The 27673-nt window shown below is 44.4% G+C and overlaps 1 protein-coding gene and 1 long non-coding RNA gene across 2 annotated transcripts in view; one reads left to right on the plus strand and one right to left on the minus strand.

Moving 5' to 3' along the window:
• Positions 1–27673, minus strand: part of LOC310668040 — a 1372673-nt gene that overhangs the window by 629870 nt on the left and 715130 nt on the right. The window lies entirely within an intron of this gene.
• TAL2 (TAL bHLH transcription factor 2) lies at positions 4012–16204 on the plus strand. Its single transcript, XM_083420905.1, has 2 exons — positions 4012–4361; positions 14922–16204. Exon 2 carries the CDS (start codon positions 14940–14942, stop codon positions 15291–15293), a length of 354 nt encoding a protein of 117 aa, XP_083277031.1. The 5' UTR covers positions 4012–4361; positions 14922–14939; the 3' UTR covers positions 15294–16204.

Here is a 27673-nt window from a genome sequence, read left to right on the forward strand (position 1 = left end):
CCGCTTCTCTGGAGCAGCAGAAAACAACCTTTCTCCCTCCTCTATGTGACATCCTTTTATACATTTGAACATGGCTATCATATCACCCCTTAACCTCCTCCACAGGGCAGGCCTGTCACAACTTGTCATTCATCAAGCTGAATGTGGCTTGCCACCTATGTCTTGCAGCTTGTCAGGGGCTCAGTAAGCTGTGCTTTTGTTGCCTGCTCAGGACTGAAAATCAAAGGTTGATCAATTGATGTCAGTGTCAGGAGCTTGCCCTACACTCAAGTAGGACCCTAGCAGAGACACATGTTCGACTGGCATGTTCTCTCCCTTCTGGTCGATCGTTCGGAAGCTTCAAAAACTTTCTTCAGCCCGAGCATCACAGAGACCGATGCCAACAGACACCGGCACACTTAGGGATCCGCAGAGTCTTCGCAGCTTGCATAACAGACCTCAGCAACTCAGCAATTTGGCTAATCTACTTTATTTACATATAAACACGCACAGAGCACTGCAACATGGCTCCCTCTCTCTCTAGCATCAGAAAGCAAAGAGGAAAAAACAAAGGACAATAGTCCCACTTCACGGAACACAGTAACACAAACATCCTGTCTCCATCACTTCCCACTCTGTGGAGTCAAAACATGTGAAAGACAAAAATCCCATGACTGCAATAACGGAGAACGAATTCTAACAGTCAGGTGGACCATGGACCAATCCAGGTGTGCAGGCTTGGCTACAAAAAAGGGCATTAAAAGCAAGATAGGAAGTAGGAGTAGGAGTAATAATAGGTGTCAAGCTGCTTAGTATCAGATAGGGTACCCCAGTGACATAGCGTGGTGGTGGGCCACAGGGGCAGTTGCCCTGGGCGCAAAAATTTTAGGGGTGCAAAATTTCAACACCTGGTGCTGTCTCAGTACAGCTGGGTGCTTCCATTGCTGGGTGTCGTTGAAAACAGCTTCTCCATAACCAGGAAGCGACCTCTCCTTCCCTCCCACCTCCTTCATGCAGCCCCGGGCACTGGCAATCCACGATATGCCACTGGGGTAGCCTGCTTTTCAGCTGACCTCTGCTGTTGTGCCTTGAGCAGCAGCTTCATTTGCAGCTGTTCAGCGTGGAGAGGTAGCAGCAGCCGCTGTCAGGCTACAGCAGAAGAAGGAGAGATTGGGCTGCATGCAGGGCCTCCCCATCAGCTCAGCAGAGAGACCAGCAACCTCCAGCTCCTCTTATCCTTGAGCTCTTTCTATTCCAGCTGGAGTTACAATAACTCTGTAACTCAGATCCGGGCTCTGACCCCCTCCCTCCCATTGGTGAAGCGGTGTAGGGATGTGGGTGGCGCTGTGGTCTAAACCACTGAGCCTCTTGGGCTTGCCGATCGGAAAGCTGGCAGTTTGAATCCCTGCAACAGAGTGAGCTCCCATTGCTCTGTCCCAGCTCCTGCCAACCTCGCTGTTCGAAAGCAGATCAGTGGCGGGAAGGTAAACGGCATTTCCGTGTGGTCTGGTTTCTGTCACAGTGTTCTGTTGTGCCAGAAACGGTTTAGTCATGCTGGCCACATGACCTGGAAAGCTGTCTGTGGACAATCGCCGTCTCCCTCAGCCTGAAAGCGAGATGAGCGCTGCAACCCCATAGTTGCCTTTGACTGGATGTAACCGCCCAGGGGGTCCTTTACCTTTTTTTAACCTTTTGGTGAAGCGGTGGTGGCACTCACCCTGTTTCTGATAGGAAATGCTCTGGGGGAAAGACAAAAAATGGGGGGTTGAGGAGGAGCAGTTGGGAAGGGTGAGAAATCTTCATATTTTCATCTGAGGCATGTTGGAGGGTACGCTTCTGTACAGCGAAATACTGAGACTGACAGCCAGCGACTTCCCTTCATCTGGATTTAAGTAAGAAGACAGGCAGGTGGGGGCTGTCTGAGAGCAGAGAGGTTGGTGAGGCTTGAGCCATTTGCCCTCATGGGCCGGCCGGCTTCCACTGTCGGGCCACCAACTGTGGTAAGAAAATCACCACCTTGTTCATTAGCCAGGTGAGGAACAACCACCTGTTGAATAAACCACAGAACCAAGCAAATTATTTCCAAGTCCAGCATCCAGATTTAGGGACCCGGAGTTAATTTTTAGCTATTGCAGCAGGACAGAGCTCACTCAACTCAGTGTGCCAGTTGAGAAGGTCTGTCTCAAGGCACTTCAGAACACACCTTATCCAAGGTATCAGTCTACCTATTGGACTTATTTACAAAATTATTAGCACCCTTCTACAAGCATTGAAGGGACGCGGGTGGCGCTGTGGGTTAAACCACAGAGCCTTGGACTTACCAATCAGAAGGTCGGTGGTTCGAATCCCTGCGACGGGGTGAGCTCCCTTTGCTTGGTCCCTACTCCTGCCAACCTAGCAGTTCGAAAGCACGTCAAAGTACAAGTAGATATATAGGTAAGGTAAACTCCAGCGGGAAGGTAAACAGCGTTTCCGTGTGCTGCTCTGGTTCGCCAGAAGCGGCTTAGTCATGCTGGCCACATGACCCGGAAGCTGTACACCGGCTCCCTCGGCCAATAAAGAGAAATGAGCGCCGCAACCCCAGAGTCGGCCATGACTGGACCTAATGGTCAGGGGTCCCTTTACCTTTATCTTTACAAGCATTGAACACCATAGCATAGTAATACAGTACAGAGGATGGCTGAGAGGAGGGAAGTTCTTTCTCCTCTCTCATGCTTTGCTGCAACCAACATCTAAACCCTGTAGACTAAAGGCCAGACACCAAGGGTGGGTTGTGGCTATCGTCTGAGTTGTTGTGTGACGGTTGTAATTGACTGAACATTTTGAAGTTGCCATACTATAAGCCGGAGGTCGGAGAATCGGTGCATCTCGTTCAGTTATGGTCTAGGTGGCAGAAGCTCTTGAGCAGGGGTCAGCAGGGGGACGGTCCTCTGTCCCTCAGACCTTGTGGGGGGCCAGACTGTATTTTGAAGGGGGAAAAAAATGAACGAATTCCTATGCCCCATAAATAACCCAGAGATGCATTTTAAATAAAAGGACACATTCTACTCATGTAAAAACTTCAGGCAGGACCCACAAATAACCCAGAGATGCATTTTAAATAAAAGGACACATTCTACTCATGTAAAAACATGCTGATTCCCGGACCGTCCACAGGCCAGATTTAGAAGGTGATTGGGCCGGATCCCCGGGCCTTAATTTGCCTACCCATGTTCTTGAGAGTTTGTGACCAGAGGCAATACCTAGACCCCCCCCAAACCCATTAAAATGAGGGTACCAGAGTTTGAAACTGGAGTTACCCCACACAAGGTCTGAGCTTGAACAGAGCTACAGCCCTTCCCCTGTTTGTAGCTGCATACCTATGTACGTGTGTCCCTGGGCTGCAGTATATTTGGTGCACACATCACTGAATGACACGCGGAAAAACATTGTGATTACAAACAGCCTCCCTGGGTCTCCAGAGTAGCGTGCGTCTCCTTTGTTTTGCTTTCTTCGACAACCATTCCTGTTGCCTTTTAAAAAATTACATCCCACGAGGCATTTTCCACACCAGTGTTTTCCCACAAGTGTTGTATTCCGGTGATTAGCTTCTAAAAAGAGCATTGCCAGGTTTCTGAGCGTGACTCCAAACTTCCCTTACTGGTCTCCAAGCTTCTCCCCGCTCAAAAGGCCAGGGGTACAATGATGTTTGGCGGTTGCTGGACACTCTGCACATGCTCAGAGATGCTTCCTTTGCCATGCTAACACTCCAGGCACTTGGAAATCAATTCCAGGGCTGAGCCCCCTCCCTGCCCCGCCACTGCCTGATTCCTAAGCCCAGACTTAAACGAAGCTCAGCTCCTATAAAACCCTGCTGAGTTCATTAGGCTATGGCTGGGGAAGGCAAGATGCGGCCCCCCAACTTCCATCATCCCTGACCATTGACCATGCTGGCTGGGGGCTGATGGGAGTCCAACAACACATAGAAAGCATCACATTGCCACTTACGGCCTTTTGCAAAAATAGCCTGTCTGGTGTGTTTTTCCCCCTTAGCATTTGAATTCAAACATCTTGGCATTTCAGAACAAAGCTCCAAAGCTGTCTTGTCCACCTATTCTAGCATGGGCTAGAATTCTAGGAAGAGCAAGAAGCTGCAGCATGAAAAGGATCTCCCAGGAGATACGGAATAAGCTCCCTGGATCGCTAGCACTAGTGGTGACACGCGCCAGACAAAGGATCTGGCATTCTATAAAGGAGGCAGCAGGCAGGGACCGGCAATTGGCTGGATTGTCAGGAGAGAGAGCAGCTCTTGCGTCTCAGAGCTGGGAGAGCAAAGTACCGGGAGCAGCCAGAGCAAACTTGGGCTGCAGGCAAACACTTCTGCAAGATCAGCTTTGGAAAAGGTAAGTTACTTTGCTTATTGTGTGTGTGTGGTTTTTCCTTCTGAGATTTATTTTTAATTTTTAAAGCATTTTAGTCTTTTATGCAACTTTCCCAAACGTGCACACTCCCCCACTTCCACCAAAACCAAAAGGCTTTGTGGGCATTGCTGGGTGGTTTCGCTGGAATGCCTTTTTAGATATCCGCGCTGAATTTTGTGCTGGGAAAGGAGTAAGAATCTTGACAGCTTCCTTTTGACGCTCATAAGGTGGCCGTGGCACATGGCTCCGGCTATGTCTGAAAAGGGCTGCTCCTTCACAGGTGACTCAATCCAGACCTGGAGTGTGACGGTTGTACCCTCTGCTCTTTCCCACATTGCTGCTGACATTGTGGCATAAGCATTGCGGTTAAGAGACCGGCGGTGGAGCTGTTCTCATTTTGTCCGTCTGAATAACATTCCACAGCTGAGATTGCGTGGAATTTGGTGGGGAGGGGGGGGTATTATTGGGTTGTTCTCGTTTTTTGTTTTTATTTTGCGTTTTGTGTTTTTATGTTGTGAACCGCCCTGAGACCTTCTGGTATAGGATAGTATACAAATTTAATGCATAATAATAACAATGACAATTGTGAAGAAACAGGGAATATCAATAACGAGTGAAATTCTGGAAGCTTTCAAGAGTTTAGCATTTAAAACCATGTGGTGTGTTAAAATCACGTTCACCCCTGGGTGGAAAATGCCACTAAACCGGACACTTTGAGACTTCCTTTACATTCTACATGCCATTACATGCGATGTATGCAACATGATAGGTCCACTTTTTTAAAACCACAGCAGCCTTAACAGTTTGTGTCGTATTTATTTTTGAAATATTCAGGCAACAGATTCCTATGCTTTAGCATGCAAGGTAGCTAGCTCATTATGTGTCTTGTGGAATATTTTTATAGTGTTTAATTAATACAGATTCACTCAGTGCCCCAAGAGGCAGATCTGTAGCTTTGCATTCCTTGTCTTAAGCCTATACTACGTGGAACTATCCTACCGAAATCTGTGGGTATGTTTCCATTGAAAGGACTTCCGATGGCATTTCCATGTAAAGTGTTGGGGAGCAGGCTGCAGGTCTTGTTGAATTTCCTCCCCTTTGAGTGCATATGACAGTGACAGCTATGAATTCCTTGCCTAGGTTGCAAGTTCTTTGCCTGTGCATACGTATATGAACTATTTAGCTATCTTTGTAGATTCTTTCCTAAACACCGTTTAAAAGATAATAACAACAGCAACGACAGAGTCCTTGGACTTTCATCCCACTTAAAACAAATAGTGTCCAGTGGAAAACATCAGCTCAAAATGTAATTCTCTCTGGTCGTATTGCAATACCCAGTGCTTTTTTGTGATCCTACTTACCATTACGGCGTACCTCTTATTTTCCCTGCCCATGGCAGCTATTATGGGCTGGCACCCACAGCACATTTATCAAGGCACCCCATTTTTTATTTTTACCCCCCAAAAAAGCACGGGCAGTACCTTATTATATTCAGATTTCAGTTCCATAATATATGTACATTTGTATGATGTGGGGCAAGATCCAGATAAGGAGAAACAGCTTTGAATACTGTTGACATCAGCAGGAGAGATTTAAGGACATTCTTATTTCTTCCAACGAAATCAAAGTGCCTTAAAAAGGTACTTTGTTATGGCTAGAATTTGCCAACACGGTTTGGCTGAAAAATCTCAGAACTGGCCCCCTCTCATCAGAAAGGCCAAACTGGATATGGGCAGAGAGAAAACTCTTTATACTCGAGCCTGTGTGTGCACACACATAGAAAACCAGCTTATAAATATTAAATATAATTAACACTATACAGCAAACATCCCATGTGATTTAGATATGATTTTCCTTTGATGACTTGGGGGTGTGTGTGGTTATTTAATTCTGAATTTGCATCGTTCCCGAATTTTAGGTGGCTATCCTTTTCGGCGATAAAATAAGAATAACGAAAAACAGAACTGCAATTCTTTGCAAATATTGGCAGCAAGGGGGTCGGGCAATCGGTTTGAGAATGTGGCATTGCGGGGAGGGAGGGGGTTAACTTGCCCTGTTCCTTATAACCACCACCTCCCAAGCTGTTATTTGGCTTGTTAGGCAAATGTGTGCTTTTTTTCCTTGCAGGGCAAACAGCAGCTCGATAGGAAGGGCAGTTTGTATTCAGTGGAGGGGGAAGCAATGAAACTCCCCCCCCCCCAGTCTCTGCCCTGTTGTGGTCCTATATGCACCCCCCCCCCTCGTGCCACAGCTGTTTGTAAAAGTTCACAGAGACCAAAGAGCTATTTGCACATCCCCGTTGTTTCATTTCATTTCACCCTAAACTGGATATGATGGTGGGAAATCATTATTACTGCACTTTTTTTAAGGCCAAATGCAGCCACAGGGGAATCCCCCAATGCAGTCTGAGACAGGTGCTGTGAAGGTGGGCTTAGTCCTCCCTGGCACAATTTTATTTGCCTCCTGAACTTAATAGCAGCTTGGGGGGGGGGGCTTTTAGATTATCAAAAACATGAGATGGGAAAGGGCTCTGTGGTTCTGCTCTAGGTGCCTCCCCCCCCCAGCAGCTGCAATTTTTTGCTTTAAAAAACTGCTTTCTGTCTGTCTGTCTCTCCCTCCTTATATTTTCTGGCTATTTCTCTCTTAGATTTTACACACACACACACACACACACAGAGAGAGAGAGAGAGAGAGAGAGAGAGAGAGAGAGAGAGAATATTTAAAAATTGAATTAAATCAGGGGACAACCTTTATTTCGAAAAAAATGACTCTTGGCAATGCCTTTTCCTAAATGCGCTTTTAATTGGGGGTACTAATCTTAGGTTGTTTATTTGGCCCCCCTTCTAATTGCTGTGTTTGGGGTAATTCTTACATAAAAGCAGACTTCATTAGCGAAACCGATGTATTACTTAGAATGCAGCCCCATTAATTTCCGTGGCGCTTAATTGCTGCATAATGACCCTGATTCAAAATTCCACAAGGGTTCTTACGCACAACCGACTGAAGCGAATGAGGTACCCTCTGCTCATAAGGGAACTCTATGTGAATAGTGCAGTATTTGCATGGTTATCGAAGCCTCTGAGCTGGGACCAGTGCGTCTAGGAATTGTATGCACCATTACTAAAAAATTGCATCTCAGTATTTTTGTTTCCCTCTGCTACTCAGATTAAAATGGACAAAACTAGCCCTATGTGCATTTGAAAACCGCTTTTGTTTTTTAAATAAATAAATAAGCAAAACAGTGTATTTTTTTTTATCTTTTGGGCTTGCATACATTAATTATATTGCAGCAGTGATCTAATACATGCAGATTCAGTAAAAAAGAAGTTTATTTTGTTGTTTAAGTGGTCGGAAACTTGAGTCTGCCTGAAAAAAATAATAATTCTTGATTATAATTCTTTTAAAGGACCCATGAACCCAACAGTAATATTGAAATGCCGCTGCTTATTGGGCTGCGAAAGCTCAAGAAAAGCTTTGGGTTCTGTCCAGCTCTGCTTAGAGTAGATTCACTGAAATTAAGTTAGTCATGGGCCCGAGATAGCCATAGCTATTTACTTCAATGTGTCTGTTCTGAGTAAATCTACCACTGGGTACAACCCTTAATTCCTGCTCAGCCCATGACCTCTTTTCCAGATTGACTCAGTGGAACAGGAAAATAACAGAAAAGTGCCTCTGACCATATGCAGTGTGCCTTTCCGTGTGCACTACTAAAAAATGGCAATAAATCTGCAGGCATCTGAAATTAGAGAGCATGGCTTTAAAAAGCGAATGTTTGGCTAGGTGAGCAAGCTTTAAGCACCTAGAAGTCAAGTGCTACCTTAGGAAACTGCATCCATTTTCTGTGATGATGCTGTCTAGGATGCTGACTGTATGTCGCGGAATGCTTTCATTTTTTGTTTTGTTTTAGCTAGGCAGTCCATATTAAATTGCTGTTTCAATTGTTGTTTTAACAAACGGGGGCCGTTTTAATCGTTTAAGGGGCTTAGTTGTTGCTGTTGTTGTAGGCTGCTTTGAAAATGAAGGAGAAGCAGGGTAGAAATATTTTCTCATTCCCACCATGGACCCACATTTGCATTGTCGAGCAATTCCATATGCCATAGATCGTGGGTAGGCAAACTAAAGCCCGGGGGCCGGATCCGGCCCAATCGCCTTCTAAATCCGGCCCATGGACAGTCCGGCAATCAGCGTGTTTTTACATGAGTAGAATGTGTCCTTTTATTTAAAATGCATCTCTGGGTTATTTGTGGGGCATAGGAATTCATTCATATTTCCCCCCCCCAAAATATACTCCGGCCCCCCACAAGGTCTGAGGGACAGTGGACCGGCGCCCTGCTGAAAAAAACTGCTGACCCCTACCATAGATACTCTACTGCAACCAATTTTTTGTGGTCCGTTTGGTTGCACGACTGTAGGTTTGGCGTGAGTACACAGAACAAAAGAAGTTGGGCAGTTTACCCCTTCGTGCTTGGAAAATCTCATTTCGACTCCTTCGCTCAAAATGGCGCCCTGGTAATGCTAGAATCACATCAGCTGCATTGCTGGGTCTGTAGCTGGTTTTTTTGTAGAGCTCTAGGTTTAGGGTGCTGGTTTCCTTCACAGAACTAAGTGGGGAAGTCCGCTTCATTGATTCCTTGGCTAAGAAACATACAACTCATAATAGTACGTCCATGTATTGCTACTAGTGGATTAAATGTCTTTCTGCTGTGAAAAAGAATAAATGCAGTTCTCTGCACCACAAAGGGCTTTGTTTATTGTAAAAATGAGGTAGTATTTATTTATTATTACATCTGTATTGTGCTGTTTGTCCAGGGAGAGCTCAGAGTGGCGCAGATGGGATTATTCCATTTTCTTTTACCCATCGCAATTGGGGGGGGGGGGGGATACAACTCGAGATTTTCCAACCCACTCCCAATTTATTTAGAACCGGGAACTTGTATGTTGTTAAGGGGTTAAGAGCCCACTCTATCAGTCTTAAGCAAGCAGTTGTTAAAGGCCTCCCAAATTCTGCTTCCTTGATAATACTGGGTTGCTTAGGGTAGGCAATTAGCTCCAGTTGATATTAAAAGTCTAATTTTGGATGCTTAGCAGCATCCTTCAGCCCCAGACAGCATTAAGCAGGGGCTGATGGGAATTGTAGTCAAAAACATTTGGAGAGAACCAGGTGGGGGAAGGCTGTGACTAGCAGGCATGGCCAAACTTGACCCTCCAGCTGTTTCGGGACTACAATTCCCATCATCCCTGACCACTGGTCCTGTTGGCTAGGGATGATGGGAGTTGTAGTCCGAAAACAGCTGGAAGGCCAAGTTTGGCCATGCCTGGGAGTATCCACTTAGAGAATTGCAGCTAGAAACTTTGTTTACTTTCTTACGTTTGTAAGATATTTCTTCAGACGTTTTAAAAGAGACCTTTAGGATACATTTTGAGCCTTACTAATTAGGCGTTTGGGCATTTTTCCATTATGAGGGGTTATCTCGTTTTTTTGGAATCTGTTTTTAATTTGAATTTTGTTGGCTATACTAATACATACATATATCGACACGTTCTAAGTTCTTGTAATTTCCCACCACAAACTAACTTGGTAACTTTTATTCACTTAATATGAGATTGTGAGAGGGAAGCAAACTTTATTATATTTTAAACTCTCTATCCCATTTCCAGGTTATGTTGCTTCTATATTTGCAGTACCACTGAGGACGAAGTTTCGCAGACCCTCAAAACACATTGCAATGGGAATGAACCATATTCCTTATTGCTTTGTTTGCCTAGTTGGAGAGGGAGGGCAGCCGTTTGAGTTCTGCTTCAGGTAGCAAAATATCCTGGGCTTCCGTTGGCCATTTACAGTGGTACCTCGCAAGACAAAAGAGTTTTTTGTTTTTTGAGTTGCTTTGCAAGACGAATTTCCCATGGGCTTGCTTCGCAAGACGAAAACGTCTTGTGCCTTTTTCTTAAAACCGTCAATGCATTCCTATGGGAAACCGTCAATGCATTTCCTATGGGATACCGTGCTTCGCAAGATGAAAAATTCACAAGACGAAAAAACTCGCAGAACGAATTAATTTCATCTTGCGAGGCACCACTGTATTTTGGAGCCTAAGTTTCTGTGTTACTTTTGAATTCCAAAGGCAGGTTGGAACTAGTGAATATTTCTGAAGCGGTGGAGATTTGGGCTCTGAGAAAGAACATCAACATTTCCCAACCTTTAACCAAACATGCAGTTCGGAACAATTTCCTTTATATTTGTATGTTGGTAGTGCGGCTGCTGCTGCAACCAGTGGCGGGTCCCAACCCACCAGGGGAAAACCAGTGTCTTGGAGCAGGTTACTTGCTTCCTTCCTTGTTTCCAGCCCCAACCAGATGAGGGCTCATGTCTATATACTGCTTTCTGTTGCAAGATCCTGGCAGCAAGAGTACAGCATCCATTGGAAATCTTTTCTCCATGAGATCAGACCTTAAATGGGGCTGTATCTTTGTTCCAATACCTGCTTCTCCCTTGTCTCTTGTCCCATACCTACTAGACCCTTGTCTAAATGGCTCCTTGTGGATGGCAATAATAATAATAATAATAATAATAATAATAATAATAATAATAATAATTTACAGTGGTACCTCCAGTTACAAACTTAATCCTTTCCAGAGGTCCGTTTGTAACCGGAAACCAGTCTCAACCTGAGGCGCGCTTTCGCTAATGGCGCGCACACGATTTCCTCACGCATCCAGGGGCAAAGTTTGCTTCCAGGAGCACGTATTTCCGGGTTAGCGAATCTTGTTACCTGAAGGGTGCACAACCAGAAGTGTTTGCAAACAGAGGTACCACTGTATTTATTTATACCCCGCTCATCTGGCTGGGTTTCCCCAGCCGCTCTGGGCAGCTCCCAACAGAATATTAAAAACAGAATAAAACATCAGACATTAAAAACTTCCCTAAACAGGGCTGCCTTCAGATGTCTTCTAAAAGTCAGATAGTTGTTTATTTCTTTGACATCTGAAGGGAGGGCATTCCACAGGGCGGATGCCACTACCAAGAAGGCCCTCTGCCTGGTTCCCTGTAACCTCACATCTCACAGTAAGGGAATCACCAGAAGGCCCTTGGAGCTGGATATCTTCTATTTCCTAATACATATGCAGTGTTGTGTGTGTGTGTGTGTGTGTGAGAGAGAGAGAGAGAGAGAGAGAGAGATCATTGTACACAGTCCTCTGTTCATCATATTCTTAGAGATTTATTTATAATTAAGCGGGATACACATTCTGTTAAATAAAATAAATACTTGCCGATCGCATGGTCGCCGGTTCGAATCCCCACGGCGGGGTGCGCTCCCGTCGTTCGGTCCCAGCGCCTGCCAACCTAGCAGTTCGAAAGCACAATTAAGTGCAAGTAGATAAATAGGGACCGCTTACCAGCGGGAAGGTAAACGGCGTTCCGTGTGCTGCGCTGGCTCGCCAGATGCAGCTTGTCACACTGGCCACGTGACCCGGAAGTGTCTGCGGACAGCGCTGGCTCCCGGCCTATAGAGTGAAATGAGCGCACAACCCTAGAGTCTGGCAAGACTGGCCTGTATGGGCAGGGGTACCTTTACCTTTACCTATCTCTATAGCCAGTAGCTATAGAGCTGGATTGGGGCCCTAATATTTTCTTAACTTTTCGAAATTCAACGATGGTGATGCTAAAGGTGAGTTGACACATGCATGTACATCAGCTTGATCTCTCTGTCCTTGATTAGACCGTACACTCAATAGCTGCTGCACTCAATGTGCGAATGGACACTACTAAGAAGCCTATTGTTGGGGGTGATATGGAAAGTCTGTCTGGGCAGTTGACCTGCTATGGCTTATACATGCATGCGCCCCTAGATTCTGCCATCATAACATGGTGAGCTGGCATGTGCACGATACAGGCCAGATACAAATCTAAGCTATTTATATACCCTGGAGGTCTGAATCTCTTTAAATTTTACTTGTTCGTAAGCCCTCATTCCCACTGGATTATACAGAGGTTCTTTGCTAGCCTATGAGGGTTACTGCTGCTTGAGCGGCCATTTATTGCGGAATAAATGCACCAGAAATGCAGCTTTTGTGCTAGGAACTGCTGCGGCTGGTGATGCTTAGCAGCCTGAATAGATTCACTAAGGGATGCTGCCCAAAGCCTTGGCTATTGAGAAACAGATCTTCATTTGTAGCTCCCTGCATTGGTTAATCTTTTGTATGGTAGTAGCCTTTGGGTGAGCTTTGTTCATCATGTTCATTTGGGTATTTGGAGGGGCTTCTGAGGTGCTGCTCTTGATTCTAACTTGTTTGCTCGGACTTCATTCTGTGTTGCTGGTAGTTTCAGAGGTGAAGGTAGTAATGTGTACACATTCACATCTTTGTCCTGTTGTTGACTTTGGTCAAATAGGTCTTACAGGTCTTTGAAGCACTATGAAATATGTTTGATCACATACAGCAGTGCTAGGAGTATACACACCCTGGACAACAATGCATCTACTGTACAATTGCGGTCAGAATCATTTTTATTCACATTTTGTACTACGCCAATAAACCCTACTGGCTGAGAAGACATTATATAAGGCCAGACTTACAAATATATATCAGATCCTTTCTTTGGGGTTCATTCTCTGACACCATTCACATAATGGCTCGTGAAGCAATTTCATTCATAAACATGAAAGCTTTTTTTTGTCTGAATGGGCCATCCTTGCACCTAACAGACAAGAAAACCCTAAACCTCACATTTTCATGATGTTTGGACATTTAAAAGTGCCCATATGTAACAGAGCAGCTTCAAATAAGACTCAAAGCAGGGAATCTGAATCAGGCCACTTTGGATCCCGGATGTGGATCTGGTTTTATTGCATTATTATGGAATATTTACTCAAGAGAGGGTCTTGATGTTGGAGGGTCTGTTGTCAAGGTTGGCTTTGCAAACAGAAATCTCTTGAGTAGTTCTCCGCTGAAAATAGGGACGTCCTATTCAATAGTAGTAACAACAACAATAATTTTTATATCTTGCCCATCTGACTGGGTTGCCCCAGCCACACTGGGCAGCTTCCAACATATATAAAAACATAATAAAACACCAAACTTTTTTTTTAAAAAAAATTCTCTATACAGTGGTACCTCTGGTTACAAACTTAATTTGTTCCAGAGGTCCGTTCTTATCCTGAAACCGTTCTTAACATGAGGCACCATTAGTGAAAGTGCGCCTCCCACTGCCCGGGGCAAAGTTCGCATCTGGGAGCAACTACTTCCGGGTTAGTGTAGCTCATAACCCGACATGTGCATAATCAGAAGCATTCGTATCCAGAGGTACCACTGTGCAGGGCTGCCTTCAGATGTCTTCTAAAGGTTGTCTAGATACTTATATCCTTGGCTCGGAGGTCACATAACTCCATACCCTCCAACATTTCCCCAGTGAAAATAGGGACGTCCTAAGGGAAAGCGAGACATTCTGGGATCAAATTAGAAACTGGGATGGCTTCTGTAAATCTGGGACTGTCCCTGGGAAACAGGGACCCTTGGAGGGTCTGAGGCAAAAGGATTCAGAATACAGCTCCCTGAGGTAGGGCTAAGAAGACATTTTAAGGTAAAGCAAACAGACAAGAGCAATAATCCCATGACACTTAACTTAACCACAACTGAACATGGTGGAATTTCTGAGTAAACATGCTTAGGATTGGGCTGCATGTTGGGAGGCTGTAAATAAATAAATGTCCCACCTACAAACTGGGAGTCTGTCAGCTATTTGAAAAGGATTCCTTGGGTGGATGGGGGCCTCTGTTTGCTGATCTTGTACAAATGTCAGAGAGACAAGGATGCATTTTGAAGCATGCCATCTAACAGAGAAACCCACAAAGGTCGCTATTTGCTCACAGAGCTTGTGCTGACAAAAGCAAGAGAGCAAAAGAAAGGAAGAGGGCAACTCTGGCTATCCTTTCACAAATATTGCTGCTCCCCTTGGAGTGATCTGCTAATGGGGCGCTAGTGACCTTTGGTCTACTGGAACATTTCAGGCCCGTACAAAGCAGAAGTGAAATAGAGAGGCACTGGGTTTGCAGTTGGACTCTAGGTTTGAGCTATCTTATTGAAGGGTTTAGGGACGTGGGTGGTGCTGTGGTCTAAACCACAAAGCTTAGGGCTTGCCGATCAGAAGGTCGGCGGTTCGAATCCCCACAATGGAGTGAGCTCCTGTTGCTCAGTCCCAGCTCCTGCCAACCTAGCAGTTTGAAAGCACGTCAAAGTGCAAGTAGATAAATAGGTACCGCTCCGGCGGGAAGGTAAATGGCGTTTCTGTGTGCTGCTCTGGTTTGCCAGAAGTGGCTTAGTCATGCTGGCCACATGACCTGGAAACTGTCTGCGGACTAAGGCCGGCTCCCTTGGCCTGTAGAGCGAGATGAGCGCCGCAACTCCAGAGTCGTCTGCGACTGAACCTAATGGTCAGGGGTACCTTTACCTTTATTGAAGGGTTTTTAAAAAATGTTTACTTCTATCCTCTGGCTGCAGTTCAGCTAGTCCTTTCATGACGACCTTTCCACTTTTCTCTTCCTCCAGTTCTGCCGGTTCTTGAGAATGACCAGAAAGATCTTCACCAACAGCAGGGAGAGGTGGAGGCAGCAGAACGTCAACAGCGCATTTGCCAAGCTGAGGAAGCTCATTCCCACCCACCCTCCGGACAAAAAGCTCAGCAAGAACGAGACCCTCCGCTTAGCCATGAGGTACATCAACTTCCTTGTCAAGGTGCTCGGGGAACAAGGCCTGCAGCAGCCAGGGATGAATCCACGGGGAAGGATACTGGGACTGTTCCAGCCAAGTCCAAGTTTGGAAAGCATGGAAGACTTGACTCTCATTGAAGACTCTGAGGTCCCTTCTCCCAACACAAGCAGCAATGCTCCAGAGTGTTGGTCAGAGGCGTCGTCTCCGTGACGTGCTGTTTGTCGGGGCTGTAGCCCTCCTGGTAGTAATTTGATAGTTTCCCTTCTTTATACAAGTTGTGGGTTGTCTGCCTATGTACAGTATTTATATATATATCTTTTGCTCTTTTAACGAATGTATTTTGTGTAACGGTTTCTTTGGGAGATGCTAATTTTCAGTACTTAAAAAGAGGGATATCAAATCTCTGGAAGTTGATCAGGATTCCAACAGCTCTACTTGCCACAAAGTGCTTTGATCTCAAGGCCAAGGATCTGTGATACAGTCCACAGAAAACTACACATGATGCATTGGTGAGAGTTATTGGAGCCAATAGCTGGTGACTGAGCAGCAACGTAACTTCTAGGCCCAGTTCATACAGTTATTGGGCTGTGGAGCCAGTGTGGTGTAGTGGTTAAGAGCAGTAGTCTCGTAATCTGGTGAACCAGGTTCGCATCTCCGCTCCTCCACATGCAGCTGCTGGGTGACCTTGGGCCAGTCACACTTCTCTGACGTCTCTCAGCCTAACTCACCTCACAGAGTGTTTGTTGTGGATGAGGAAGGGAAAGGAGATTGTTAGCCGCTTTGAGACTCCTTCGGGTAGTGATAAAGCGGGATATCAAATCCAAACTCTTCTTCTTCTCTTTTTTTCTGTGGTGGAGTGAGTCCTCTCTACCTTGTGTCCTACAATGTGTGGCATGAGGGCTGCATGTGATCTCCTCTTACCTTTGCTAAAAGGAAAGAAACACTTGGGTTGGGCCACTGCAGAGAAAAGCTATACGAGGAAAAGCTTCACGTCACACATTTCTGGAGGCTTGTGGAAGCAAGGGCTGCAAGCCCATTTCTTCACTTCTGAGTAATGTATACTGAAGATTCAATTTATCTTCAGTTTAAATTGTTTTAAAAGTCAAGGCCATCCTAACATCAAAAGGTACCGTATTTTTCGCTCTATAAGACGCACCAGATCACAAGACGTACCTAATTTTTGGAGGAGGAAAACAAGAAAAAAAATATTCTGAATCTCAGAAGCCCGACCAGCAAGAGGGATCGCTGCGCAGTGAAAGCAGCAATCCCTCTTGCTGTTCTGGCTTCTGGGATAGCTGTGCAGCCTGCATTCGCTCCATAAGACACACACACATGTCCCCTTACTTTTTAGGAGGGAAAAAGTGAGTCTTATAGCGCAAAAAATACGGTAGTTGCTTTCAGCAGCAGACTCCAGAGAGAGCACCATATCCCTGCCTTTGGTCTTGGTCTGAAAACTCAGCCCTGGAGCAGAGGTTATCATATTTTTCAAAAATCTTTTTGCCTCAGGTGAAAACAGTACCTAAGCCCCCTGCCAACTCACTTCTGTTGCCTTCATCAGCCATGCAAGTTATGAATCATTGTCATTGCTCTTATGTCTGCATCTCATTTCCAGTTTTTTGTTTTTTGTTTGCAGCAACTAGAAATTCAAACCAAAAAATATTTGGTATATTTTCAGAGTGAAAACACATGAGTCAAGAGAGGATGAATCATGCCCAGTACACCTGCTGCAGTTTGATTCAAAATTGCCAGAAGAAATAAACTAGGGTTGCTTATTTAATTTTTCAAACATTTGAATCTTAAAAGACAAACATTCAAATTTGATTATTTTTCAGGAACATCAACTGTTTACTCTGGTTTTGTAGGTTTGCGGGGGGGGGGAGATTTTTAAATTTGGCTATAGTCAGTAGGAAGGTGGCGAGGACACACAATTTAAATTTAACAAGTGGAACTAATCAAATTACTCAAGAAGTGTTTCCTAATGGGAAGCACAGTTTAATTGAAAGATACTGGTTCCACTGCTTTTTATAAGGCAGCAGGTTGCTGTTTGGATTATTTACAGTGAAACAGAAATAAGACTACATTGTATTTCACCTACTTCTCAGACATTCATCAAAGGCACTATTCCCTAAACTTGTTGATTTACAGAACAATCCTAAGCATGTCTACTCAGAAGTATGTCCTACTGAATTCAATGGGGCTTACTCCCAGGCTTGTACAGTTAGGATTGCAGCCCAAGGCACCCTTTTTATGGATTAAAACTGGTTCTACAATTTAGGGCCAGACTGTGACATATGATGAGTGCTTTCTGTTTTACTTACTAAAACAGCAGCATTGGGTGCCCTGAACCAGATCGGAACAGTGGTGTTGGGCGAGAGCTCTTAAATCAGGAAGAAAGCTCTCAGAAAGCAGGTTGCTTTCTGGGGGCAAATAGCAGCTTTAGGGGTGCCCCCTCCCCAATCTGGAATGAGACAGCAGTGGCGGCAAAGGGTTAATGCTAGCAGTCCACTGCAGCCCACCGTGGTTCTTACTTGTACAGTGGTACCTTGGTTCTCAAACTTAATTCATTCCGGAAGTCCATTCCAAAACCAAAGCATTCCAAAACCAAGGTGCGCTTTCCCATAGAAAGTAATGCAAAATGGATTAATCTGTTCCAGACTTTTAAAAACAACCCCTAAAACAGGCAATTTAACATGATTTTTTCTATCTACCGAGACCATTGATCCATAAAATGAAAGCAATGAACAAGGTACTGCAGTCACACTATCAATCAATCAATCAATCAATCAGTAGCTGGCCTGGGTTCTACACAGTCACACACAAAAAGAGCCACAAAAACAAAACGCAAAATAAATAGCAAAAACAGACAGACCTCACTGTAACACTCAAATCGGAAGCGTAATACCCAAAACAGAACATGTTCGGCTTCCGAAAAAAAGTTTGCAAGCCGGAACACTTCCAGGTTTGCGGTGTTTGGGTTCCAAATTGTTTGAGTACCAAGGCGTTTGAGAACCAAGGTACCACTGTGCAGTCATACCTCAGGATGAATACGCTTCGGGTTAAGCATTTTCGGGTTGCACTCCACGGCGATCCAGAAGTAATGGAGCACGTTACTTCCAGGTTTCGCCGCGCGCGCATGCGTAGACCGTCAAAATGACGTCACGCACATGCGCAGAAGCGCCAAAACGTGACCCGCGCAGACGCGCAGACACAATTTAAGTTCGCTTCAGGATGCGAACAGGGCTCCGGAACGGATCCCGTTCACATCCCAAGGTACCACTGTATACAAATAAATACACAAGCAGTAATCATGTGAATAACATAACATAACAACATAACATAACATAACATAACATAACATAACATAACATAACATAACATAACATAACATAACATAACATAACATAACATAACAACATAACATAACATAACATAACATAACATCTAATCTGGCTTCAATCTTACACCGAAAAAGGTTAACTTTTCAGAGTAGGTGTTCGAATTGCCTGCCTATGGAGGATCTCTCCTGCCCTCGGTGTTTCTGCATGAGTAGCCAATTTGAGCAGCCACCCGATCGATCGTCTTTTCAGTTGCAATGGGCAGCCCCCTCTGAGAGTGTATGCCTGCGCTGAGGAGAATGGGCTGGATGATCCAATCCCATCTGCAGAAGGGGCACAGTGGAGTTAATATCCCCCTTCCCCAGGAGGCGGAAGGAGGCAAAGCTGGGAGCGGTAAATCATGCAAGAGACGCAACTAGCAGCCTTCTCTGTGTGAGAGCATTTTTAGCCCACACAGAAACCTCTGAGGATGTCATTGTGTGATTTCGGGCGGCATACTTGTGTGTGTGTCCCTATGCACACTTCGAGAGTGATTGGACTAAAGTGTTAACTCCTCCAGCAAAGTCAATGAAATAGAAGTATTTCATTTCATTTTAATTGCATCATTCATTATTTTATTTTTTTGAAAGGTTGCCACTCAGCCCTTAATTATCCTGAAGATACTATCAAGGAGAATCTGCCACTTGGAAAAAAGACACTAGCCACTAATAGTGTTTCCCCATTATTATTATTTTTAAAACATCTTTTAAAATGCTTATTTTGTTATACCTCCCTTCTTCTAGATAAGCTGAGGCTTTGGGATGTTTCTGCTCTTTCCTTCCTTTTTAATTTTTTTTTTAAAAATCTTTATTAAACACATTTAACAAAATTATACAGAAATATACTATATTACAATTTATAACCCATCCCCTACAGCAATTTTTTTAAAAAAAAATATGCAAGAAATTTAAAAGGACCTAAAATAGGCTTCCAAATGTTCTCAAAAAACCCTGAATTACACTTGTTATATTTTACACAGTATCATACTATTAAATTATTTTCATAAATCTTTTTGATAAAGAAATAATTCTCCTCTTTCCTTCCTTTCACTGGCTACTGCAATGCCTTCACACGCTCTCCCTGTGTACATACCTCATGTAAAGCACTTTGCACACTGCAAAGTGTTCTGGGGACTATTGATTATAAATGTGGCTGTTGTTGGCCTTTTAAATCTATTTATTTATCTATTATCCAGGTTTATTTTTTATTGTGTGTCTTTTTTAAACTGTTCATCTTAGGAAGATGCTCACCTTCTTAACAAACATTTGTAAAGTTTTAAAGCTTATTAGGGGAAAATCAATACGTTACTTCATTCATTTGTTTCCAGTATTCATACACTGCATTTCAAGAGCAAAGCTCTCCTGAGGTGGCTCACAGAAACATTCAAAATCATAAAACATAAAACCCTTTCATTACAGAACTTTGAAGAAAAAGAAAAGCAGTTTAAAAACAGGATAACAGCTCAGCATAGCAATTCAGATCAGATTATAATCAAAAACAGTTTAAATGTAATGAAAGACCTTATATAATTAAAGACCAGTCTAATTGTTACGTGTTCCAAACACTTGCCTCTCAACAGGCAATTGCATTCTCTGTGTTGAAGTTTCCAAACCATTTCGAAAGACAGCCTCATATAGAATGCATTACAGTGGGCTAGTCTGTAACCAGGTTGTAAACAAGAGAGGGAAGATATTTTTTCTCTGGAGGTTCGTAGCTGGCAGCACAGCTTGAGCTGCTTTGAGCATCCCAGTCACTGATTCTGTCACCTGCGCCTCCATAGATAGCTCTGTTTGTAGGAGGAAACAGCCCCCGCCCCCAGGCTGCAAACTTGCTCTTTCAAGGAGAATGCAACCCATCTAAAACCACCTGCAACTCTCCATCTAGATTAGCTGGCTTCCTTTGCTGTAGGTGGTTGAAGCCTCAGCTTCTTCATGTTCCTCCACCTCAAAACCATTTGCAGGTACCCACTGAGGACTTCTACAGTTCCCCTGGGATCAGTACAGTGGTACCCTTGGGTTACAGATGCTTCAGGTTACAGACTCCGCTAACTCAGAAATAGTACCTCAGGTTAAGAACTTTGCTTCAGGATGAGAACAGAAATTGCTGTGCAGTGGCGCCGTGGCAGCGGGAGGCCCCATTAGCTAAAGTGGTACCTCACGTTAAGAACAATTTCAGGCTAAGAACGGACCTCCTGAACGAATTAAGTTCTTAACCCAAGGTACCACTGTAGTAGTAATGATAATTTATTATTTATACCCTGCCCATCTGGCTGGGTTTCCCCAGCCTCTCTGGGTGGCTCCCAACCGAATATTAAAAACACAATACAGCATTAAACATTAAAAACTTCCCTAAACAGGGCTGCCTTCAGGTGTCTTTTTAAAGTAAGGTAGTTATTTATTTCCTTGACTTCTGGTGGGAGGGCGTTCCACAGAGCAGGCGCCACTACCGACAAGGCCCTCTGCCTGGTTCCCTGTAACCTCAATTCTCGCAGTGAGGAAACTGCCAGAAGGCCCTCGGAGCTGGACCTCAGTGTTCAGGCTGAATGATGGGAGTGGAGACGCTCCTTCGGGTATACTGGGCCAAGGCCATTTAGGGCTTTGAAGGTCAGCACCAACACTTTGATTTGTGCTCGGAAACATACTGAGAGCCAATGTAGGTCTTTCAGGACTGGTGTTATATGGTCTTGGTAGGTGGAAAAGAAGGGCAGAGCTGGGTGGCATCCGCACACCAGTGACACTGTGGCCCAAAACCTTTACACGGCTTCTCCCAGCAAATGTTTCATGCAAACGTTAAAAAGCATGGGAGACAAGATGGAGTTCTGAAGTCATTGCTTTCCATTTGCCTGGGTTAAATGGCACTTGAAGTCTCTTGACTGAAATTCTGCTTTCTAAGTGAGCTTCAAGGAACAGACCAATAAATATTGTACTTTGCTGCAATGGCAAAGTGACGAAGCTGCTGCGCTTTGGACATCAAAGCCCCCATTTCGGCTCAGCCATTAAGTCATATTTGGCTTCCAGCAAATGACTCGTTTTAACCGATATCACAGGACTGCTGTGAGATTAAATTAAATGATAGCGCTGTGGTAATTATACTGCTTTAGGTCTGCCTCTTCCCCACTAGCTCCAAACGTTTTTAAATGGTACGTTTTAAATAATTGTAGGTGGGAATAAAATTATTAGAATTCAATAAGGAACAGTAGCAGTTACCTAAAAAAAACAACCCCACACTTCTGGGGATCTGGACTGATAGAGTTCTTTCATTGCATAATGACCATGCAGCGGAAAGACTACAGACTAGGACATCTTAAGAAGCACTCGGCCACTCAGTTCTTGCAAGACCTTAGATAAGCTATGACATGATTCTGACTTGCCTGGGAACCCATTGATTGGCCCTTTTAAACAACGTACAGATTTATTTGGAAGTAAGTCCCACTGGGCTTAGTGTTGCAGTATTCTGGATGTGTCTGGGAAATTCCAGTCATCTGGCAACCCTAGCTTAGTGAGACACTAAGGCTGAAATCCCAACCATGTCTAGAAGCAAGTTCTGTTGAATTCAGTGGGACTTATTCCCGGGTAAGTAGGGGTGAGAAATTCTGCTTAAGACCTTAATAACTTTGCTTAGGAACTAAGGGCTCAATCCTTGGGGACTGAAATGAGCCTGAAACATCCTTTGCATTATGCTAGAAAACAGTTGTCTACAATCTGCCGTAGCTTTTTAAGTATGAAGACTTTATGTATGAAAACATACTATTATATTTGATAGTCTTGTTCTTTTTCAGGAAAGCCACTTAAAAAGTGAAGAAGTGATGGAGTAGTTCTGATGCTACCTCATGATAAATCTACCCACGTTCACGGCTTAAAATGATTTTTTAATTAGATACCAAACTAACAATCTATGTTTTGTGCTGGGACTGTTCATTTTGGCAATTATTCCTAGCATGTATAAGGTTTCCCAAATACCCCAAACAAATGAAGATTTATTCATTCCTTGAGTAGAACATTGTGCTGATACAAAAGAAAAAGGCAGGCACTTAATTTTAGGGTGGTGAAAGTTTTCATGTAGTAATATTTCTAAAATGTCCTGCCTAATTTTATAGTAAAGGGGGGAAATAGTATCTACTATTGATGTACAATTTGCGTTTTTAACTAGACTTATCTACCAAAGATTTATTTTGTCAGCACTTTTTATGTTTTGTGATTTCCTTCTGTATAGCTATGAACAAATATGGTGTAACTGATACCTTTTCCTGTATACTATGCTATTTAATGGCTAATATATTAAGAAATAAATTATTTACAAAAGTGGTGACTTTGTTTCTTCTATTAAAAATGAAATTGTTCCAACTAGAATTTTTTTGTCATTGTTTACACGAGGAAGTCACTGGTCTTTCCGCTTCTCTTAGCCGTAGGAAGAAGAAGGTACAGCTCCATAGCCTCAGTTAGTTGGTAGTGGCGCCCGCCCTGTGGAATGCCCTCCCACCAGATGTCAAAGAGAACAACAACTACCAGACTTTTAGAAGACATCTGAAGGCAGCCCTATTTAGGGAAGCTTTTAATGTTTGATGCATTACAGTACAGTGGTGCCCCTCAAGACGAATGCCTCGCAAGACGGAAAACCCGCTAGACGAAAGGGTTTTCCATTTTTCAATGCGCTTCGCAGGACGAATTTCTCTATGGGCTTGCTTTGCAAGACGAAAATGTCTTGCGATTTTTTTTCGCTCCCCACCCCCTTTTTCTAAGGCACTAAGCTGCTAATAGCCTTTTAGCAGCTAATCCGCTAATCCCTTAAGCCTTTAATAGCCGCTAATAGCCGCTAATAGCGCTAATCCGCTAATAGGGTTGCTTCGCAAGACGAGAAAACCGCTAGACGAAGAGACTCGCGTAACGGATTCTTTTCGTCTTGCGAGGCACCACTGTATTTTAATATTTTTTTGGAAGCTGTCCAGAGTGGCTGGGGAAGCCCAGCCAGATGGGCGGGGTATAAATAATAAATTATTATTATTACTTTGCGAAGAAAGTGTACTGGAGATCACAGTAACTTTTGTAATAAATGATTCACAGACGTACAGGTTGAATAGATGGCAAGCAAGCACACATGAAGGGTCTTGGAGGGGGGGGGCTGAATGCCCCAGGTGCCCTCACTGAGGGGGGTGACATTTTGCGCGCCGCCTGCCTGTGACCCCCAAGCCTACCCCAAGCAGCTTTGCCAGTGCCATTCCCCCCTTCCCCCTTCATTTTGACAGCTTGGGGAAGGCTTGGGAGTCACGGGTGGGCAGCGTGCTGAATGTCCGCTATGGATGGCATGCTCCGCCCCCGTGGGCGGCTCTCTCTGTTCCGGCTGCAGGGCACGTGCGCTGCTCTGGGCACCCGAGTGACTATCCCACGCCTGGGAGGGCACCCTCTGCGCCACACCCCCCTCGGGAGTGCGCCCGCCCTGGGCATATGCTCTGCCACTGCACACAGGTAGTGCTGACCCGTGGGCAATCAGTCTTGCAGCCCAATTTCCTAGGAATTGCTTCTGCCCACCAAAAACCTATAGCAACCTTTTCTCCAAACTCCAAAGTAGGTTCCCCAGAATACAGCCCAATTCAAGGCTCCCAAAAAAGAAGTCTGTTCACTTCCATCTAGGGAGGTGAGCATGCACTGAAAGTGGGTGGAAATAGCCACCAACCATCAAAATCCATTTGAGTGTCCACCCTGAGACCTCTGGGTATAGGGCGGTATAGAAATTCAATAAACAACAGCAACAGGCCAGATCTAGAGAGAGCCATTTTGCATAGTCAAAAAACGTTCTCATGACATATCTGGGTATCAGCACTAAAATTACCGTGTATAAAATATCACTGTGCTTCCCAAGTTTGAGCAAAGCCATGGTCCACAGATAAGGATTTGGAGAACATTCAGGGATCCGAAATGCATGGGGAGCCTCCATTAATCTCAAAGGCTTTCTGCTGCAGAAGTTACCTTCCATAAATTGGAAGATAAAGAGAACAGTGACCGGGACTGTGAGATGAAGAGCACAATAATGTTAGGGCACGGGTAAGTTCTACCAGATCTAGGCATTATGGAAAGCAAGGTGGGTAGCTGTAATTTTCATTTAGTGTCCCATCTAGGAGGAGGAGGAGGAGGAGGAGGAGGAGTTTGGATTTGATATCCCGCCTTTCACTCCCCTTCAGGAGTCTCAAAGCGGCTAACATTCTCCTTTTCCTTCCTCCCCCACAACAAACACTCTGTGAGGTGAGTGGGGCTGAGAGACTTCAAAGAAGTGTGACTGGCCCAAGGTCACCCAGCAGCTGCATGTGGAGGAGCGGAGACGCGAACCCGGTTCCCCAGATTACGAGTCTACCACTCTTAACCACTACACCACACTGGCTCTGATTAGCAAAAATCTAGTTAACGTCTCTCATCTTGTCAAGTTTACAAAGCCAAACCTGTTTAGATTAAGTATCCTGATTCCTTGGCCCGTTCTTTGAGCCAGTGATATGGGGTGTATAATCTAAGTTCTATTCTGAGCAGACTCACTGAAATTGATTAGCCTAATTAATGAGTTCATTAATCTCAGTGGGTGAGTATGACAAACATTGGATATAATCCTGTACACATCATTATATTTTACCGGATTAGAATTCTAAATCCTAGAAGGGGCCAAGCTAGAATTTAAACCAACGGTTCTAACCATGTGTACAGCTATATTACCTCTGATGGATTATGTCTGCTTTGGATGTTACTTTTAGCTACTTGCGCTTTGACAACATGCAAAGAGAAAGTTTAGGAGAATACATTTCTTTGCTAATCAGCGCTATATTTCTAGAAAAAGAGGTACCGGAACTTGCAATGAATGCTTCCCTTGTTCTTTTATGATGGCAATGGCACCCACCTGAGCTGAAAAAAGCTCTGATGTTAATAGTTAGACTTTATCAGCTAAGATTTCCCTGCTGGCTTGGCCTTCTGTTATAACGCAATACTCTACATGAGTCCCAAAAACACGTGCCTTGCTGAGCACCCGAACAGATGCTATTGAAAAGTATTGGGTTTTTGAGGTAGCATTTCTCTCAAGTTAGCATGTCACAGTAGTTTAGGCCTCAAGCCTTTGCTAGAGTTACAGGAAGGGGGAGGTATATGCATTGCATACATAATGTCTTCGGTTCACTTTCTGGCATTTCCGGATTAAAATAGGATCTCAGTTCAGAACCGATAAACACTTGGTGCCTCACAACATGAGGCGTCACTGTCAGAGTAGCCAGATAAACAAAGCATGTCTCTGAACACATGAAACTGCCTTATATTTCCTATCCAAGTACATGTAAATCAGCTCCTGGTATTTCACTGTGCATGTATACCCTGCACATATCCATAAAGAAAAGAGGGATTGCATTGGAATTAACCATCCGTGGGGTTTTCTGCAATAGAAACCCAGCATTGTGAAATCAAGAGATCTGTGCTAGTCAGTAATGTACCCAAGACTTGCTGTTCAAATACTGCAATGGCACATCAACTCCACACACTTCACATTATTTTTATTTTACCCGTAAGGGAATTGCCTGAGATGACCAAGTGAAGATACAGGGTAGACAGTTCACATCTGATGGGTTTCTTTCATCCTTCAACCATAAAAGGAAAGTGAGAGAATGACCAGCTTAACTGCTGACCTGTGAGGTCAGAGATCATCTAAAAGTCACATTGTTAAAACCAAAGGCCAGAGAGATAAAGTGATTTTAAATTCATCCTTTCCCCCCCTCCATAGCCGTGATTGTACTTTTAAAACAGCAGGTGCCAAGAGGGAAACTAAAGGGACAGAGGAAGGTGAGTAAAAAAAATAAAAGATTTAGGCTACAAACCTAACCCCACTTACCTGTGAGTAAGCCCTCTGAATTCCATATGGTTTACTTCTGGGTAGCTCTGTTGCTGTTGGACATGATCATTTATTTCTGATGGAATGACCAAATGCAAAAGAGCATCCAGGGAAATGGATCTTTTTTTCTCCGTTGCAGAAATAGCTTCCATCCTGATTAAGGGTTCAAGAGCCCTGTTCTCCTTTTCATCTGCTCTCTCTCTCTCTCTCTCTCTCTCTCAGGTCCCTCTGCACAACTTGTGATTCGGTGCCACACTGCACAAAACCATGTAGCACAACCCACCAGAGAACTGATAAATCTGTTCTTGCTGTTGACCTGTGACTGCAAAACAAGGGGAGTTGTCTGGCAGCTCTTGATTCATGGCTTGTGGCCTCCATTCGTCATAGTGGGTCCCAAGTTGGGCAGATCTGTCCCAAATCTTGAGTAATAATAAGACCCCAACCAATGTACCCCCGGTCCCTGCTAAAGGCCGCTGCTATGCTTTAAGTCTGGCCTTGGGGAACTTCTGGCCCTTCAGGTGTCATTGGACTCCAACTCCCACCAGCCCCAGACAGCATGGTCAACGGTCGAGAATTATGGGAGTTGTAGTCCATCAGCATCGGGCAGTCTACAGTACATTGGAACATAGGAAGCTGCCTTATAATGAATCATACTAGCATATTGCCTACATGGACTGGCAGTGGCCTTCCAAGATGGCAGACAGGACCATTGGTTCATATAGCTCAGGGTTTCCCAGACTTGGGTCTCTAGCTGTTGTTGGACTACAACTCCCATCATCCCTAGCTAGCAGGGATGGCCAGCTAGCCATCCGTGGTCGTGGTCAGGGATGGTGGGGACTGTGGTCCAAAAATAGCTGGAGACCCAAGTTTGGGAAACCCTGATCTAGCTCAGTATTGTTTAATGCCAGCAGCTGTCTGGGGTTTCCAAGTAGAATCTTTTCTAGCCCTGATTGGAGAGGCCAAGGATTGCACCAAATGTTCATAATATTTCAGTCTGTGTGGTTATTATTATTTGTGATGAATTTATGATGCTTGCCTATTCATCGTAAGGCCTTCCGTCTTTATTTGCACCTGTCAACAACCTACGGTAATTTCCAAAGACAGGCTTTTGGCAGGAAGGACCTATAACAGATTGGGGCTTCAGCAACTCCCCAACCATACCAAGCTATTCTTGCCCCTCTCTCCAGCCCACATGCTTAGCCTACTTCATCATATTGCAACAATCTGGAGATCTTCTTCAGCAACTCTTCAGCTTTCCATGCCCAGTAAGCAAACTGGCTTTTCATACAGAAATAGGTTGAGTTGTCAGCCTAGCCAATAAAGGATCTTGCAAAAGGATCTTGGCAGAAAATGTTTAAGCGACCT

This window comes from Podarcis tiliguerta (genome assembly GCF_965153285.1).
Source record: "Podarcis tiliguerta genome assembly, chromosome: 17".
NCBI lineage: Eukaryota > Metazoa > Chordata > Lepidosauria > Squamata > Lacertidae > Podarcis > Podarcis tiliguerta.

Bases quoted from the DNA above. Each gene is read 5' to 3' on its own strand.
- TAL2 (XM_083420905.1), top strand. From the start codon at position 14,940: ATGACCAGAAAGATCTTCACCAACAGCAGGGAGAGGTGGAGGCAGCAG.